The 15,059-nt window shown below is 38.1% G+C and overlaps 1 protein-coding gene across 1 annotated transcript in view; it reads right to left on the bottom strand.

The window, feature by feature from the left end:
* The window catches only part of cacna1ba (calcium channel, voltage-dependent, N type, alpha 1B subunit, a), a 172,499-nt gene extending 159,723 nt beyond the window's left edge, over nucleotides 1-12,776 (bottom strand). The window contains exons 1-3 of the mRNA XM_053325836.1: nucleotides 12,517-12,776; nucleotides 10,474-10,579; nucleotides 5,871-6,010 (exon numbers count right to left, since the gene is read on the bottom strand). Of these exons, the coding sequence (XP_053181811.1) occupies nucleotides 5,871-6,010; nucleotides 10,474-10,579; nucleotides 12,517-12,776 (506 nt within the window). The remainder of the gene's footprint in view (nucleotides 1-5,870; nucleotides 6,011-10,473; nucleotides 10,580-12,516) is intronic.
* Nucleotides 12,777-15,059: the final 2,283 nt, after the last annotated feature.

Raw genomic sequence — 15,059 nt, 5'->3', positions numbered from 1 at the left:
TCACATTTATGATGTGGAGGTTCCAAAACTGATGCAAAACCATCATCAACCAAAGCTCTGTAATGAACTATGTTACAATGAATATATTCATGGCACCACTTTAAAGAGACTCATCATATCCTGGTTAATTCAGCAACAAACCTGTACTCATGTCTAGTTGTATGTGTAGTTTATTGTACTGTACAATAATAATAAAACCATGTTTTACCGGTGTTGCAAATGAACATTGACAATAAACATACTTCCATCGGACAGTCGTTTCAGCCTGTATGTATATTGTATCTGTCCATATGAAATAAACCATGATAAAAAAGATAAATAAAACCATTTAAATTTCCAGTATGTGGTCAGTTTATCCAAATAACAGCTGCTTGTAAATCTGCTCTGACATTTTGGGAGATGATTTGGATCTCAGCGTCAACATCACAGGGAGAACATGATCTGATTATCTGATCTGTGCAGCTCTTTTGTGATCTTCTGTGATTCTAATGTTTGATCTCACAGATGAAATCTAAGAATTGTTGCTGCCACATTGGTTTGACTGAATGGAAAGAGAAGCTTCATGTTGTTACAGGACAGAACAACAGCGCTTGCCTCTATGTGTGTATATGTACGATCAGCATATTTACATACAGTCTATATTAAATGTTGTTGTATTTTATGAAGCTAGATAACAGTTTGGATTTTTATTATAGCTACATTACACACTGAATAACATCATTTACTACATCTCTGTTTCTGTATACTCTCTGGTCTCTGGTGGGTCTGCTGGACCAGGATGAGCTGCCACTACAATAACATTTAGAAGTTCTGGCTTCAGTTCTAATAAGCTGTGTGTTGATTGTCAACTGCAGCTGTCACGGTTGCCAGGAGACAGGAGTGGCGTTTTCGTGACGCGGGTGTAAGGGCGGGAACAGCTGGTGACGCAGCTGGAAATCCTCTGAGGACCAGATCACGTCTTTCCAAGGATGTGATCTAAACATGTGTGATGGAGTGAACTGAGACACTAGCGAGAGTGTGTGAGAGTGTGTGTGTGTGTGTGTGTGTGTGTGTGTGTGTGTGTGTGTGTTGGTGTTGGTGGTGGAGAAGACATATCAGGCTTTGATACACACACACAGATATATTCATTCTTAGTTTTGGGGGTTTTAATGGCATTTGTTGACAATTAGAAAAAGATATAGATGTAGATATAGATATAGATCTATAGACAGATAAGTAATTTATCACGTCTATTTTTAGCTTTTAGTTTAATAAAAAACGCAGCAAAAAGAAGAACTTTAGCATGATTAAATTGACTTCCTGTTAAATGAACTTAAATTTATTCTAGTCCTAATCTGGATTATTCAACCAATAGTATTTCTTTAACCTGCAAATAATCCAATTATTATAATTACTCTGAAACATCATCTAACTTTGATATATGATATTTATGTGTTATATATTTATGTTCCTCAACTTGTTTTCTTTTTTGTGTTGCACAAACAATTTTTGAACGGTGAAGATAAGATGTTTTTTTCTTATCTTGGTATAAATAATCTCAACCACTTGTAAACTCTTATCTTACCTCAGAGAAGAGCAACAATAAGAAAATATTGGTGAATCCCAGAAGTCAGTGAGGACTAAGAAAATAACCCAACAATATCATAGATACTGACGGAAATAAGAGGGAATTTGTATATGGATTTTTACATGAGGCCCATTATGTTTATGTGATGGTATCATTAAAGGTATCATTGTATATTGATTAGGGCTTGGTATCATCACTCATTACCTTTAAGGTATTGACCCAAATAAATCAATACCAAGTCATGGAAACATCTCCCATCAAACAATACCTGAAATCAATCCTTTCTGCACCCAGAGCTAGAAAATATCACTGTTTGTATAGACTTCCTGACAGCCAATCAACACCAGCGTTCTTTGATTTAAAGCAACATGTGATTGGCAGGCACAACTAGTGCTCAACCCATACTGGATTTTTGGAGCCGATGCTGATACTAGGGAATAAAAAACATTCCGATATGGATATATTGGCCGATAATCTTATATATGGATCAGTCACAAATAAGGTTTGGCAAGATGAGAAATTCAAAAATGTCTTTAAAAATAGTTTTAAAAGCAGCATCAGGTTTATTAATTATTATATATATATACATATACATAAATAAAAAAATATATATACATAAATAAATATATAAATATTGAAATGACATGTGCACCATTTTTTAGACTGAATGCTCCTGAAAATGTCCCATATTTGAATCACCTACAGTGTATTTAAGTGCATTTATAAAAATAATTACTTCATTTTAAAACATCAAATGAAATGTAAAAAATTGGAGTATTCCTTAATTTACATTTTAATGCATTTTGTCAATATTGAGCAGGACAGATCCTAAAAACATTTTCTCTAAATAAAGTGGGGCCAATGATGTAAAATGAGTTCAAAACCATTTTGTTTCATTGCCAAAGTGGATTACATGTATTCCACATTTTAGTTCATGTTTATTTTCCTGTACAGAATCAGATTTTTATGAAAAAATACTGATTACACCTGTTGGACACTGGGTTACATCGCAATGATTAGGATATTAGATCTAAAATCCAATCAAGAAACAATCATAAATTCTGTGCTGAAAAACTAAACATTTTACAACGACAATCATGGTAACTTCATCTTTAAATTTAACTCAAGTCATGTGTTGTAACATAGAAAAAAAGAAAAAATCTATCTGTGATAGGACTAACTGATATATGAGTCTAGCCTTAGCTACAACCAGTCTGTGGTGGTGAAGTCCTGGTCAATTTGAGTTAGTGCACCAAGATGTGTCTACACTACACACCTGTTACACTGGATTAAAGAAGTATACTGAATGTGGAATGAGTATGTAATGAAGTACTCAGTTGGTATCAGTATCACTTTAAGGCTACTTGGATTGGTACTGGTATGGTCATTTTTTAAACTATATCCAGCTCTCTCTAATAGTGATGAATCAGTTAATTTAATGTTATAAATAGAAAGGTATGTGTGGACGGTGGTTTGGTTCTATGAACAAACATCTCTGCATCGTTCCACTAAATGCTATTTATTGTGTTTTCCAGTGACTGCTTCACCTCTCTGTTCAGCCAACAGGAACAAAGACTGAATGACTCCCACTGACTTCTTCTTGTGAGGGGAAGGGGAAGGGGAGGGTGAGGGGGAGGAGGCATTGATGAGGGGTTTGGGAATTGGTGGGAGGCTCTGTTTATTGCAGCGAGGGTTCCTGACACGAGCCCCCCCAGCACCCATGAGGGACTTTTCTCCAGCGAAAAGCGAAACAGCATCCTCTGTCACCCCCCCTCCACCCCCCACTCTATCCTTCCCTTCCTTTCACCACCAACCCCAAACGCTCCCATTCTCCTCTCCATCACCCTCCACCCCTCCTCCTCCTCCTTCACTCCTTCACAATTCCCATTCTAGCTTTTTCCTCTGGTACCAGGGGAGCCTCTGTGTTTACTCCACAGACTATTTCAGATGATGGAATGAAGAAGAAGAAAAAAAAGGAGGTTAGAGCCGGCTTAGCAACAATGTGTAAAGCTTGCAGAGTGTTTCTGCAGCATAAAGCAATAACAGAGTACTAATACTGTGTAGGATGTGTAGGATATGAACAGTATTATCAAGTGCCAGCTCTACTAAAGATACTATTATTTACATGTGTTAGGTATACACAATGAGGATGAGCTTGTTTCTCTATTAAATTAGGGCTTTTTAACAGTTTTTTGAAGCATTTTTGAAGATATCACTATGAGCCTCCAGCTGAATATTTGGACTAAATCAGCTTCACTTAACCCAGCTTACATACTGTTCAGCGTCAAATTTGACCCATATTTATACCATATTTAGATCATTAAAAAATACTTTATTTTTGCTTTTAGCCCTAAATTTGATGAACTTAACATACAAAGGACATATATTTGACACATTCAGTAGCATAAACCCGCCCCTGCTGCTGCAGAGGTATAAATACATTCAGCACACACTACTACTACTACAGTCTACAGTTAGCCAGTTAGCTGAGTTAGCTGCTGGTTGGTAGCAGAGAAAGAGGCTGATTTTTACACAACTTTGAAGCCTAATTTCATATATTTGGCGATTTTTTTAATCATTCAAATTTGGCAGAGTGGTTAACAACACACTTTTCTGTGGCATGTCAAACTCAGAACACATATTTATTCTTACTTTACACAGACTTTAAGGATTAATGTCACCTTTATTTGTGACTGATGATGTATGAACAGTATGTGAAGGTGTGTGCTGAAAGTGAGTCAAAGCTTCAGAACGTTGAGCTCAGGAGAAAATATAACCGACACAACATCTCACTGATCTCATCATGTTATATTTTCAACCTCATGACTCCTTTAATAAAACTCTACACAAAGCTACCACTTGTTATGGATCATATTCATGTAGAGAAGTGCTGCAGTAAATAAAGTGTTGTTCACATGTCATGTGCTTTATAGAGCAGTATAGAGAGGTGATTCCCAGCCAGCAGTACTTGCACTCCAGGGGGGATTTATGCAGTTACCAGGGAGTGTGTGGACACATTGTGAAGAAGCTCAATGGTTTTTTTTCAATCCTCACACTGAGTCAGCTTTAACACCTGAATGATGATGTAATGACTTGGTGTTAAAGCTCTAAATGAAGGCTGTCAAACTAATTTCAGTTCAGGGGCCACATAAAGCCCAGTTTGATCTCCCATCTAGGGTTACCCTGGTAAGAGATATTGATTAAATGTGTCCAAGCTCGCTCTGATTCTCTGTCATGTTATAATCCCTCACCATTATTTCAATTGCTGTTGTTTTATTCTATTGAATTTTTACAATACGAGCACTTTGAGCTACATCCCTTGTATGAAAGGTGCTCTACAAATACATATTATCATTATCATTAGGGCCCGAGCGCTGACCAGTGCGAAGCCCTGTTGTATCTGTAAACCGACATGCATGGGGGGGCGAGGGCCCGTTCACCGCTGCTTGCAGCTGTAATTATTATTATTATTATTATTATTGTTAATTAAGAGTGTGTGAGAAGGAATTAGAAAGCCAAGAGAGAAGTTTATGCACTTGTAGAAAAGTGATGATAAATGACTGAAATACTGTGCCACGGGGCCCCTGAGCAGAAAGGGGCCCTCAATGATGTGAGGTTTTTTTTGGACCCATTCTCTTTATGTTGATAATAATTATGGTCACTGTTGGAAACACAAATAGTATAAAATATGGATTTAGATGGTTATCCAAAAATAAAAGTTGTTTGGGGGACATGAGCTTCAGTGCCCAAGGGCCCCTATAATGGTTAAAATAATGAATACACAGCTGAAACATACAGGCAGAAAAATGCTCAAAGAAATAAATAAATGATGTAAATATGTAATATACAGTACAGTCCAGCCATTCATACTGATAACTCTCATTCTCTCAGGCTCGAGTCATTACTGCTGGATCCACGCTTTGTTGTTTTTTTTTCAAATCATTATCAAGTGTGTAATGAAGCCACACAAAAAACCTTCACCTTAAATTCCTATGTAACAGTTATGTGAGCACAGTGTACAATCAGTTTCCTTTCAGGCTGCTCTGCATGCCTAATGTAGACAATACTGCCTCATCAAGACTGCCTTCATCCAGACAGGAAGAAAACACCCTGCCATCTGGAATGGCTCAGCTATATTGATCATTAGAAAACACACACACATGCACACCCACACACACACACACACACACACACACACACACACAGAGCAGCAGCAGAGCTCTCCCCTCCCGTCATTAATCGCTGCTGACCATCAGCTCTGTCAGTTAACAGCTGTATAAGCCATTAGGCCGGTGCTACTCACCCTGTTAGGACCACCACAAAGTCCATTATATTCCATCCAGTACGCAGGTAGGAGCCTTTGTGAAAGGCAAAGCCCAGGGCGATGATCTTGATGCCAGCCTCGAAACAAAATATTCCAATAAAGTAGGGCTCTGTGTCGTCCTGTGAGGGGGTGAGGAGGATACAACAAATGTCAGAGTTCGATACAGCTCCCAGTTTTAAAATAAATAACATGTGGTGCATACTTAAAGGGAAACTTTGGTATTTTTCAACCTCTTTTTTCCAATCTTCATGTGTCTGAGTGACTAATGGGGACAACAGCTTTTGAAATCGCTCCAGTATTGAGTGAGAATGCTGCAGCTGGCAGCTGTTAAAACAGGCTGTAATGTAATTCTTTGGGGCAATAGAACCACGTCAATGTACGTCCACTAAAAGTGTTTTTAACCACTGACAGAATCAGACTGTTGTTAGAAGTGTAGATCTGGGGCCTGTTTCAGAAAGCAGGTTTAGTGAGAACTCTGAGTTAGTTAACCCTGAGATGAGGGAAACTCTGGTTTTTCGGTTTCACAAAGCCAGTTCAGCTTAACTCTGAGTCAGTTACCCTGGAAACATACTCCGTGAACCTAACCTGCTCGCTGGCAGGTTTTCTTCAACTAACCCTGAGTTTCTCCTCCTTTTTAGTTGAAGCCTGCAGACTGAAGGAGCTGTCAGACATGGTGTGTCCTTTTCTTAAAGAGTCAGTTAATATTGAAGCACAAATACAAAGCATAAATCTACGTCAGAGGGTGATCGGACCCCGCTGGGATGTTTTATCATCCTCTGATGATGTTCTGTTTGAGTGTTTCCAATTTTCTGTACAATCAATAATTTATCTGAACAATATTCTCAGCCCTTGTATCGTCTGTACGACACCACATGGACATGCTCTCAGTTCAGAATAAGTTCTCTGTTCAAGTTCATGTTTCCAAGGCAACCATCTATCAGGCTGTCACAAATGCAGTATTTGAAGATGATTGATAGCCAAGTGGTTACTGTGCATGCTTCATAGTGACAGTGTCGCTGGTTCGATATCAGTGAGGAACTTCTCTCTCTCTCTCTCTCTCTCTCTCTCTCTCTCTCTCTCTCTCTCTATACCAGCTAGGCTATTGTTAAATTACGGTGAAAGTGTCCAAACATAAAACTAAATTTGACTATTGCACTTAAACGTTTACACTTTTGTAGTGTTGTATGTATAAAGGCATAGGTGTTGCTTTCAAATAGACAATATTAAATACTGGCAGTGTTGGGATGGCTGAAAAATTGACTTTCTTTTTTGCTTAGAAGATTTCATCAACTAGCCTACTGAAATATATATCACATGTTGAATGTAGTCAATACCCCCACTTATTTGAACTATATTTTTATATTTCATATTCAGTTGCTGCCAAGTAGGCCTACGTTTTGTACCTGTTGAGGTCTGCATGAATGTTAAATGCGCCGCACGCACACACATACACAGAATATAAATGTTGAATCGACCACTCGAGACAAAATGTTTCTCCTTTTTTTTCATTAATACTCACTGTTGACTGTCAGTCATTTTCTGCCACATCAGCTCATGTTCTTTTGCTGCTGCTACTGTATTGCTTTTTTTCTTAAATATGTACTCATCATCTGCATGTATTCATTAATATGTCTAACTCCTTTGGGGAGAAGTAGGAGGACTGAGCCCTTTGTTTCTCCTGTTGTCATGGTGAATCATGTTATCTGTGCTCCATTGATGAGGGCTTGGTATCTCCTCATGTACGAGCTTCACTCAGAGTTACTTTGACTCAGAGTTGATTGAACTAACTGTTAACACTTGTTCTGAAACTGAAAACTCTGAGTTTGACAGCTCAGAGTTGGTCAACCTAGAGTTAAGGTTTTAACTCAGAGTTAGTTAAACCTGCTTCCTGAAACAGGCCCCTGTTCTGCTTGTTATTGTGACTCATCAAGTCTCACTCAGGGAGAAGTGTCACTCTGAAATCTCAGCAGAGTTGAGTTGTTGTTGAAATCAGTTCAAATATTCAGAATCAGTTAGATAACACAACAAAACTCCTCTCTCCAGCTCTGTCATGGCTCAATGTTCAGCTGACTGACTTCTCCATGAGTGAACCAGAACACAGTAAATGTAAACATTTCCTTTATTGTCATTTTCATTTATTTACTTCTATACATAACAAAACCAAATATTGTTTATCTTAAAAGGCAAGAAAGTGTACATTGTAAATAGCAATCTGAAATTAATAGGCTGGATAAAAGTCAGGATTTAAAATAGTCATAATTAAAAGGATGTTCATGTTCATAAAGGTCAAGAAAAATTGTATCTTACATTTTTATTATAAATCACTTTTATATATATATATATATATATATATATATATATATATATATATATATATATATATATATATACTTGTATCACTTGCTTTCTCTTGTGTGCATTTTTGTCCTTGTAATTGTTTTCTTAATGTTGTCGCTTAACCTGTCTCATTATCAGCTTGTCATTCAACTAACTGTAAAGCAGTCTGATCTACACTAGCCTGTATGAAAGCTGCTATGTAAATAAAGTTTGATTGATTGATTGATTGATTGATTGATTGATTGATACACTCCTGTCCATAATGTTGTCACCCACACTTCTACTAACAGTCTGAGTCTGTCAGGGGTGAGAACACACACACTGATAATGAACATACATTGCATGACATTACAGCTTGTTTCACAGCTGCAGCATTCTCACTCAATAACGGAGCAATTTTAAAAGTTGTTGTCCCCATTAGCCACTTAGACACGTACAGATGAGAAAATGGGCTTGAAAAACACCAAAGTGTACCTTTAATTGGGTGATTCCACTATTTTAACACTCAATTAATTGGACTTATGGTATCAGTATCTAAATAAACTATAAAATCTTTGCTACTGCCCTGCTCAGAAACTACTTCCAGCAGTCCAGTGGATCATTAGGAAAGAACAGGGTAAGTGTACATTATTAATAACACATTTAATGACTTTAAGACCTTTTTAATTCTTCTTTAAGGAAAAAGTAATATCATTGCTGAAACATATAATAATGTAAAAGCAGGTTTTACTGTTGTAGTGGGTTGTAATGGAGCTCATACTGAAGTCAGTTATATAGGACTGTAACTAATGATTAGTTTCATTATAGTTCCAACTGATGATTAGTTTTTACTTTAAAGTATGTGGAAAGCCAATGTAATGATTTACTTCTAAACATATTATACATGTTGGAAAATGGTTACAGAAAACATGTGAAAAGGCTGATAACTATGCAGTACTGAATTGTGGAGATAAAGCCTTAACACAACTTTAAAGCCTAATTTCATATATTTGGTGATTTTTTAATCATTCACATTTGGCAGGGTGGTTAACAACACACTTTTCTGTGGTATGTCAAACTCAGAACACATATTTATTCTTACTTTACATGGACTTTAATTAATAAATTGATTGGTTGGTTATGTAAAATAATCAGAAAATAATGATAATAATGATAAATAACATAACCCTTATCACCTTAACTCAAACAGTTCCAGACATTTTTTGTAGACTTTGAATATCAAAAACAACATTTTAGACTTTTTAAGACTGTTAAGGATCCAGGGGAACCTAAAGAAGGTTTTCAGTTTAAATGTAAACAAAACTGCCACAAAAAGTCTATTGGAAGACTATTGGAAGCTTCAATTCAAATGTATTATATCATACATACATAATCTATTACAGACTCTATTTTAACCATCCTACTTGTACAATGGAACTCCAGGACACTATGTCTCCAGACTGATTGTAAGGGTTAGGGTTAGGTTATTTACAGTCCTGGTCACTCAGAGGTTTGAGCCCATCTCAAGGAGTGGATCAATGAAATCAGCCAGCGTGCCTCAGGACATTTCATTCTTTAAAAAAAACACAAAAAAAACAGCCACGCCCTCTGATGCTACTGCTCTGTGATTGGACAGAGAGACTGCCATCACTTGGTTCCTTAATGGAAGGATTTAACAAGAGAGAGGGGGGTGGGGGGGTGCACAGCAGGGGTAACCTGAGGTAATGATGCACAGGAGGGAGGAATCAAAGGCAGCTCTGCAGGGGGGAGGGGGGGCTTAACCTGCGGAGATGAAGAGGAGGCACCCGCTCTGACACCAACTACAAATTTACACTGTCATCTTTAGAAAAAAATAAGTAAATATTCAGGAATTCATCACTGCTGCTACTACTACTACTGCTGCTGCTGCTGCTGCTGCACGCTTTCAGATCATGTTTAAAAAAGTGTCAGTCAATGTTCTGGATGCTAAGATGTTCTAATACTCAAGACAAAATAAGAAGAAGGGTCAGATTAAGAAGCGTCTGCCACCATGTTTCTTAAAACTGGAGCCAATTCTGAACTTATTGAACATCATTTACTAAAAATATCATCTCTAAATTCTCTCTCTGTCCCTGTGGTAAGAAAAGTAACACAGAAAAGCATAACAGTGGTTGTAGATATTCATATTTAAGCTCAGTAATGGTATTAAACACATGTATTTCTGGTGTGGTGACAGCACTGTTTCACAAAGAAAAGCAGTTTAGAAAAGGGTCATGTGACTACTCACCAAACGCTCTGACATCGGGGTTTTGTCTAATTCTGGTAGGTGTTGCTCCAAAGCCAGGACGATGCAGTTTGCTATGATGGTGGTCAGGATCATGTACTCAAATGGAGTGAGAGTGTTAAGGAAAGGAAAGAGAGGGAGGGGGTTCACAGGTTGATACACATGCAAACACAACAGTGACAGAAAAGTATTAAAAATAACAGATTACACAAAAATACATCATAAACTCTTAAACTCTGTGACTGGTGATGTACTTTCTGGATCTAAACTGTTGCTTGGTGTTTGGTGCTGTATCACCTCCCAAATGTTAAAAACATGATGTGACACATACACGCACACACACACACACACACACACACACATTCCCATTAAAGCAAGTACAATTCAAAAAAAAATTCAGCTGACTCATCAATTTTAAAAGTTGATGAGTGGGGGGGGGGGGGGGGGGGGGGGTCTTTCATACCGTCAGCCATCAGACTGTACAACACCACAGCTCCCTGTACCTCCCACTCCCACTAGTGTATTGTATATTTATTATTTATTTTGTATAGTATTTGGAGATTGTTTTATTGTATATAGTATTTTATTTTATTTTTTCTCACTTTTAAAGAATATTGTTGTGTCAATTTTGAATTTCACCCTAGGGAGGATCAATACAATTACCCTACCTACCTATACTATTATATATGGTGATGTAACAAGTAAACTGAACTTCATATGCAGTGGATTGTACCTTTACTTTAACCCCACTATAATTATCAACTAGTTCATATATCTCCTCTTTTCCTGTCAGATAAAAACACAACAATCACTATTCAATAAATCCTCTGCAAAGTTTGCACAGATTATCAGGTAGCTCCAGCATCATTAGTAGGACGTTCTCAGGAGAGGGCCTACAGCCGCAGGGGCCCTCATCTGCTCAGGGCCACCGTGGATCACCCTGCGGCTCCAGCATGGATCGCTCTGCATTAACTCTACTCGCTGTGCATGCACTGCGACATCAAAGCATGATAAATGCTTGCTCAGCACTGAGGGAAACCAAGCGGTGACTTAAGTAATGGAAACCATTACACAACTTAATGTGAATTAATTGTTTATAATGCTCATTAACATATAAGGTGTTTTACAGCTGACTTTTTTCCTTCAATTATCCAACAAAAAACAAAAAGATAATTTAGACGGTGGGTCAACAGGTGGCACCTGTCTTTTAAAACAAACTGAGTCTGTTCAGAAAGCAGCAGCAGCTCATTTAAAGACTGCATCCCGCTGCATCTTTATTGCTGTGGCTTTGGTGTCACACCCATGCAGACACAGCACAGCTACTGCCTGGAGGCCAGTCTGCTGTTTGCTCAGAGTTCAGCACCATGGACAGCTCCACCTGCACACCACAGCCTGTACACACACTCTCACTAAGTCCACAAATCCACTTTATATCTGGCTTTAATATTCATAAACTTACTACTAGGATCAACTGAAAGATGCCAAACCATAGAAATCTCCTCTGCTTAAGAGGACGTTTGCATGAATGAAATGTATTAAAACACAAGCAACATGTGATGCACTTCAGAGCTTCTACCTTTCTGTGATTATCTAGCGATTTAAATGCCGTTCTACCTGAGGCTAAATATGAAGGAAACAAACAACACTTAACTCAATTAGAAATATGTCTCTTTAAGGCTTCCTTGCTTGTTTACAGGATGCTTCACAGAAAATGGTTTAAAGCCTTTCCTGAAATAAGAGCTGGCCGGATATTCATCCTACAGATAATCGACTGAGGTCTCCCAATTGTAAGACAGGCTGCCGCCCTTTTTCTCTGGAAACAACAGGACAACCAACTGTGGAAGTTTAACATTTTACTGCTATAAACGCTTATTTTGAATATTCTACATGTGACGAATTTATGAGAGTGTCCTTTGATTTTGTTTCAAGTTTTGAATCATATGTTAGATGTAAGTGTCTTCAGTCGATAAGCAAGGAAGCTTAAATTGACTATTTTTTGGGCGTGATGTGGAGCAGCATGAGTGTGAGACTTGGCTGGAAGGATATGGCCATTCTGTGATCTTTTTGGCATATTTCCGTATGATATTATCCTCACTGAAGATGAAGAGAGAGCGGTTAACGGTGAGACAGTTCTGTTTGACTGGGATGGGGTTGTAAATGGCCATGGTCCTGGCTCTCTGGGCCATCGTCTGCTTGTACATCCTTTGGACCCCCGGAGGCCCCGGCTGTCGGATGGCCCCTCTGGCCGGGCCCGCGGGACAGTTGCCTCCATATCGGTTGGACAGTTCGTCTTCAAAGCGAGCCATTCTGGGATAGCGCGGATCTTGCTGGAGAAACCAAAACTGACACCAGAAAAGAAATGAAGAAGAAGCATCACAACACACACAGTCGTCCCGTCCCCCAGGTCCTTGAAGTGCGTATGTCGTCCACCAACAGAAGAGTCGAACATTCACAACGAAACGAGGAGAGGATGCGTCAGTCTGCTGCTTCCCATGCTTTCACTCTCCTCAAAGTTTAGATTTTCAGATTCCATGATGCACCATTTTCCATGGGTGTTCCTCCTCCGGCGGACTGGTCCATGCTACAGATGTGTTTCATTCACACTAAACACTAACGCAGAACAAACACAGAGAACAGTCACAGTGAAGATTCCCAGGCTGTGTTCATCCAGGAAGCGTCCACACACATCATCTCTGTCAGCTCTCACTGACTCTTCTCTTCAGCAACAGCCGCTGTGAGCGCTTCTTCTCGGCTTGTTTCCGTCACCTCGTCGCTGATGTGAATGCGGAGCCGCCGCTCTCTCCCCGGCTCCTTATCTAGAACACTCGCACGTGACCGCGGAGACGCCAGCCAGTGGCTCCACCTGGACCGGCCCTGTTTCCATAGCAACAGTGAGGAAGAGCGCGGGAGCGCGGCGACACACCGGCGTCAAGTTAGACGAAATACAAGCCGTCCGCCATTACTTTCAAAATAAGATAAGGTTTATGAACACATTATTTGTTTACTGTAAAGCCAAACTGTGAATATTACTATATCTTGCTATAAGAAATAGCAACTGCATCTCGTGCATATCAGGCGTGTTCCCAGCTTCCACTAAACATTAGGTAGGAAGACATAACTTCCGGTCAAAAATTTCAAAATAAAACATGTAAACATCTGTTCTGGCTTGAAAATGAATAATACATATGAACCCCATACGAACACATATTTCAAGACTTTAAAAAATCTATACATTAAAGCAAAAAATATTAGCCAATTTCTGCTTATGAGCTGATTACAATTGGAAATAGGGAGCTGTTGAACTTTAATTTTATTTCATTCTACAGGTTAAAATTTTAAAGAGGAGACAAAGTTAAGATTGAAATGACTGTTTACAGAACAGTATCACAAGGGTTGATTAAGTAACCTACATCATTTAAAACAAATTGACAGTATTGAAAGTGATAAAAGTGAGACGTTTTATTTTCAGTGCTGTGTGAGACAATCACATTTTTAATTGGCTATAAGAGTTCATTTTTTTTGTCACTTATTTTTTATTGTTTTTCAATCTCGTAAAGTTTAGTTAAGTCCTTAGTCAGCCATATTCCTAAGTATTTGATTGAAGTCTGGTCCCAGTTAAAATTGTAGTTTTCTTTGATTTCTTTGGAGGGGATATCATTGTAGTGGAGCATTTGTGATTTTTTGCACATTTAGTCTATAACCTGAACGTTGGCCATAAGTTTCCAAGACGTTCATTAATTTAGGAAGACATAGGCTAGTATTTTCTAGATATATCATCGTAGCCTATTAAGGCTGAGATGGTCTTTTCCTGTTTTATTTGCTTCATAATATTACAAAGAGAGTTTCATACATACTGTATTATGATGAAGATTAGATGACTGTTTGAATAAAATAAGTCATGAAATGATGTGGGAGACTTCTCTATTCAAACTATGCTGTAAATGAAAGCACACATTTGAGAACATATTTAATATAAATTGTAAATAAATAAATAAGAAAAGATGTATTGGCAATTCACAAATGCAATTGTAGCAAATGATTAAAGTCATTTAAAAGTCAGTTTTTTTAAATTTCATGCATCAATGGCTGATTAATGCAACTAAAAACATGAATAGATTGAGTTTGTGATTGTGTTCCATCACTATAATGTTCAGATGAGCAGTGCAGACATTTGGATGTGCATTTGTCTTTATCGACCAAACATTCTGGCAGCAATCTAGCCCAGTAGGTCTGCTGCCTCATACTGAGATCAAGGCACAGTTTAGGATCCTTTAGGGGGTTTCCAGCAGTTCTCAGGAAAATGAGGCTTCGTTTTATTTCACCAATTTGTTGCAGTAGAAATGATCTCAGATGGAGAACGTGGAAGACTGATGAGTGTAATTTCACATTGGACTCTGATCTCTATTATCCTCCCACCTAAAATGAAGACAGTTTTATAATTCAATACTGAGTCTATGATTCCACACAAATTAAGATGATTAGAAATCTAATTCCTATACAGTATGGCTCAAGTATCCTGTCCAAATATCTTTGTTTTGTTCCTCTTGTCAACTCATATTCATCAATTAAACAAAAGATTCTTTAAAAAT

The sequence above is a fragment of the Scomber japonicus genome, chromosome 9 (assembly GCF_027409825.1).
Source record: "Scomber japonicus isolate fScoJap1 chromosome 9, fScoJap1.pri, whole genome shotgun sequence".
Taxonomy (NCBI): Eukaryota; Metazoa; Chordata; class Actinopteri; order Scombriformes; family Scombridae; genus Scomber; species Scomber japonicus.
This window is presented reverse-complemented; position numbering and strand designations above follow the sequence as displayed.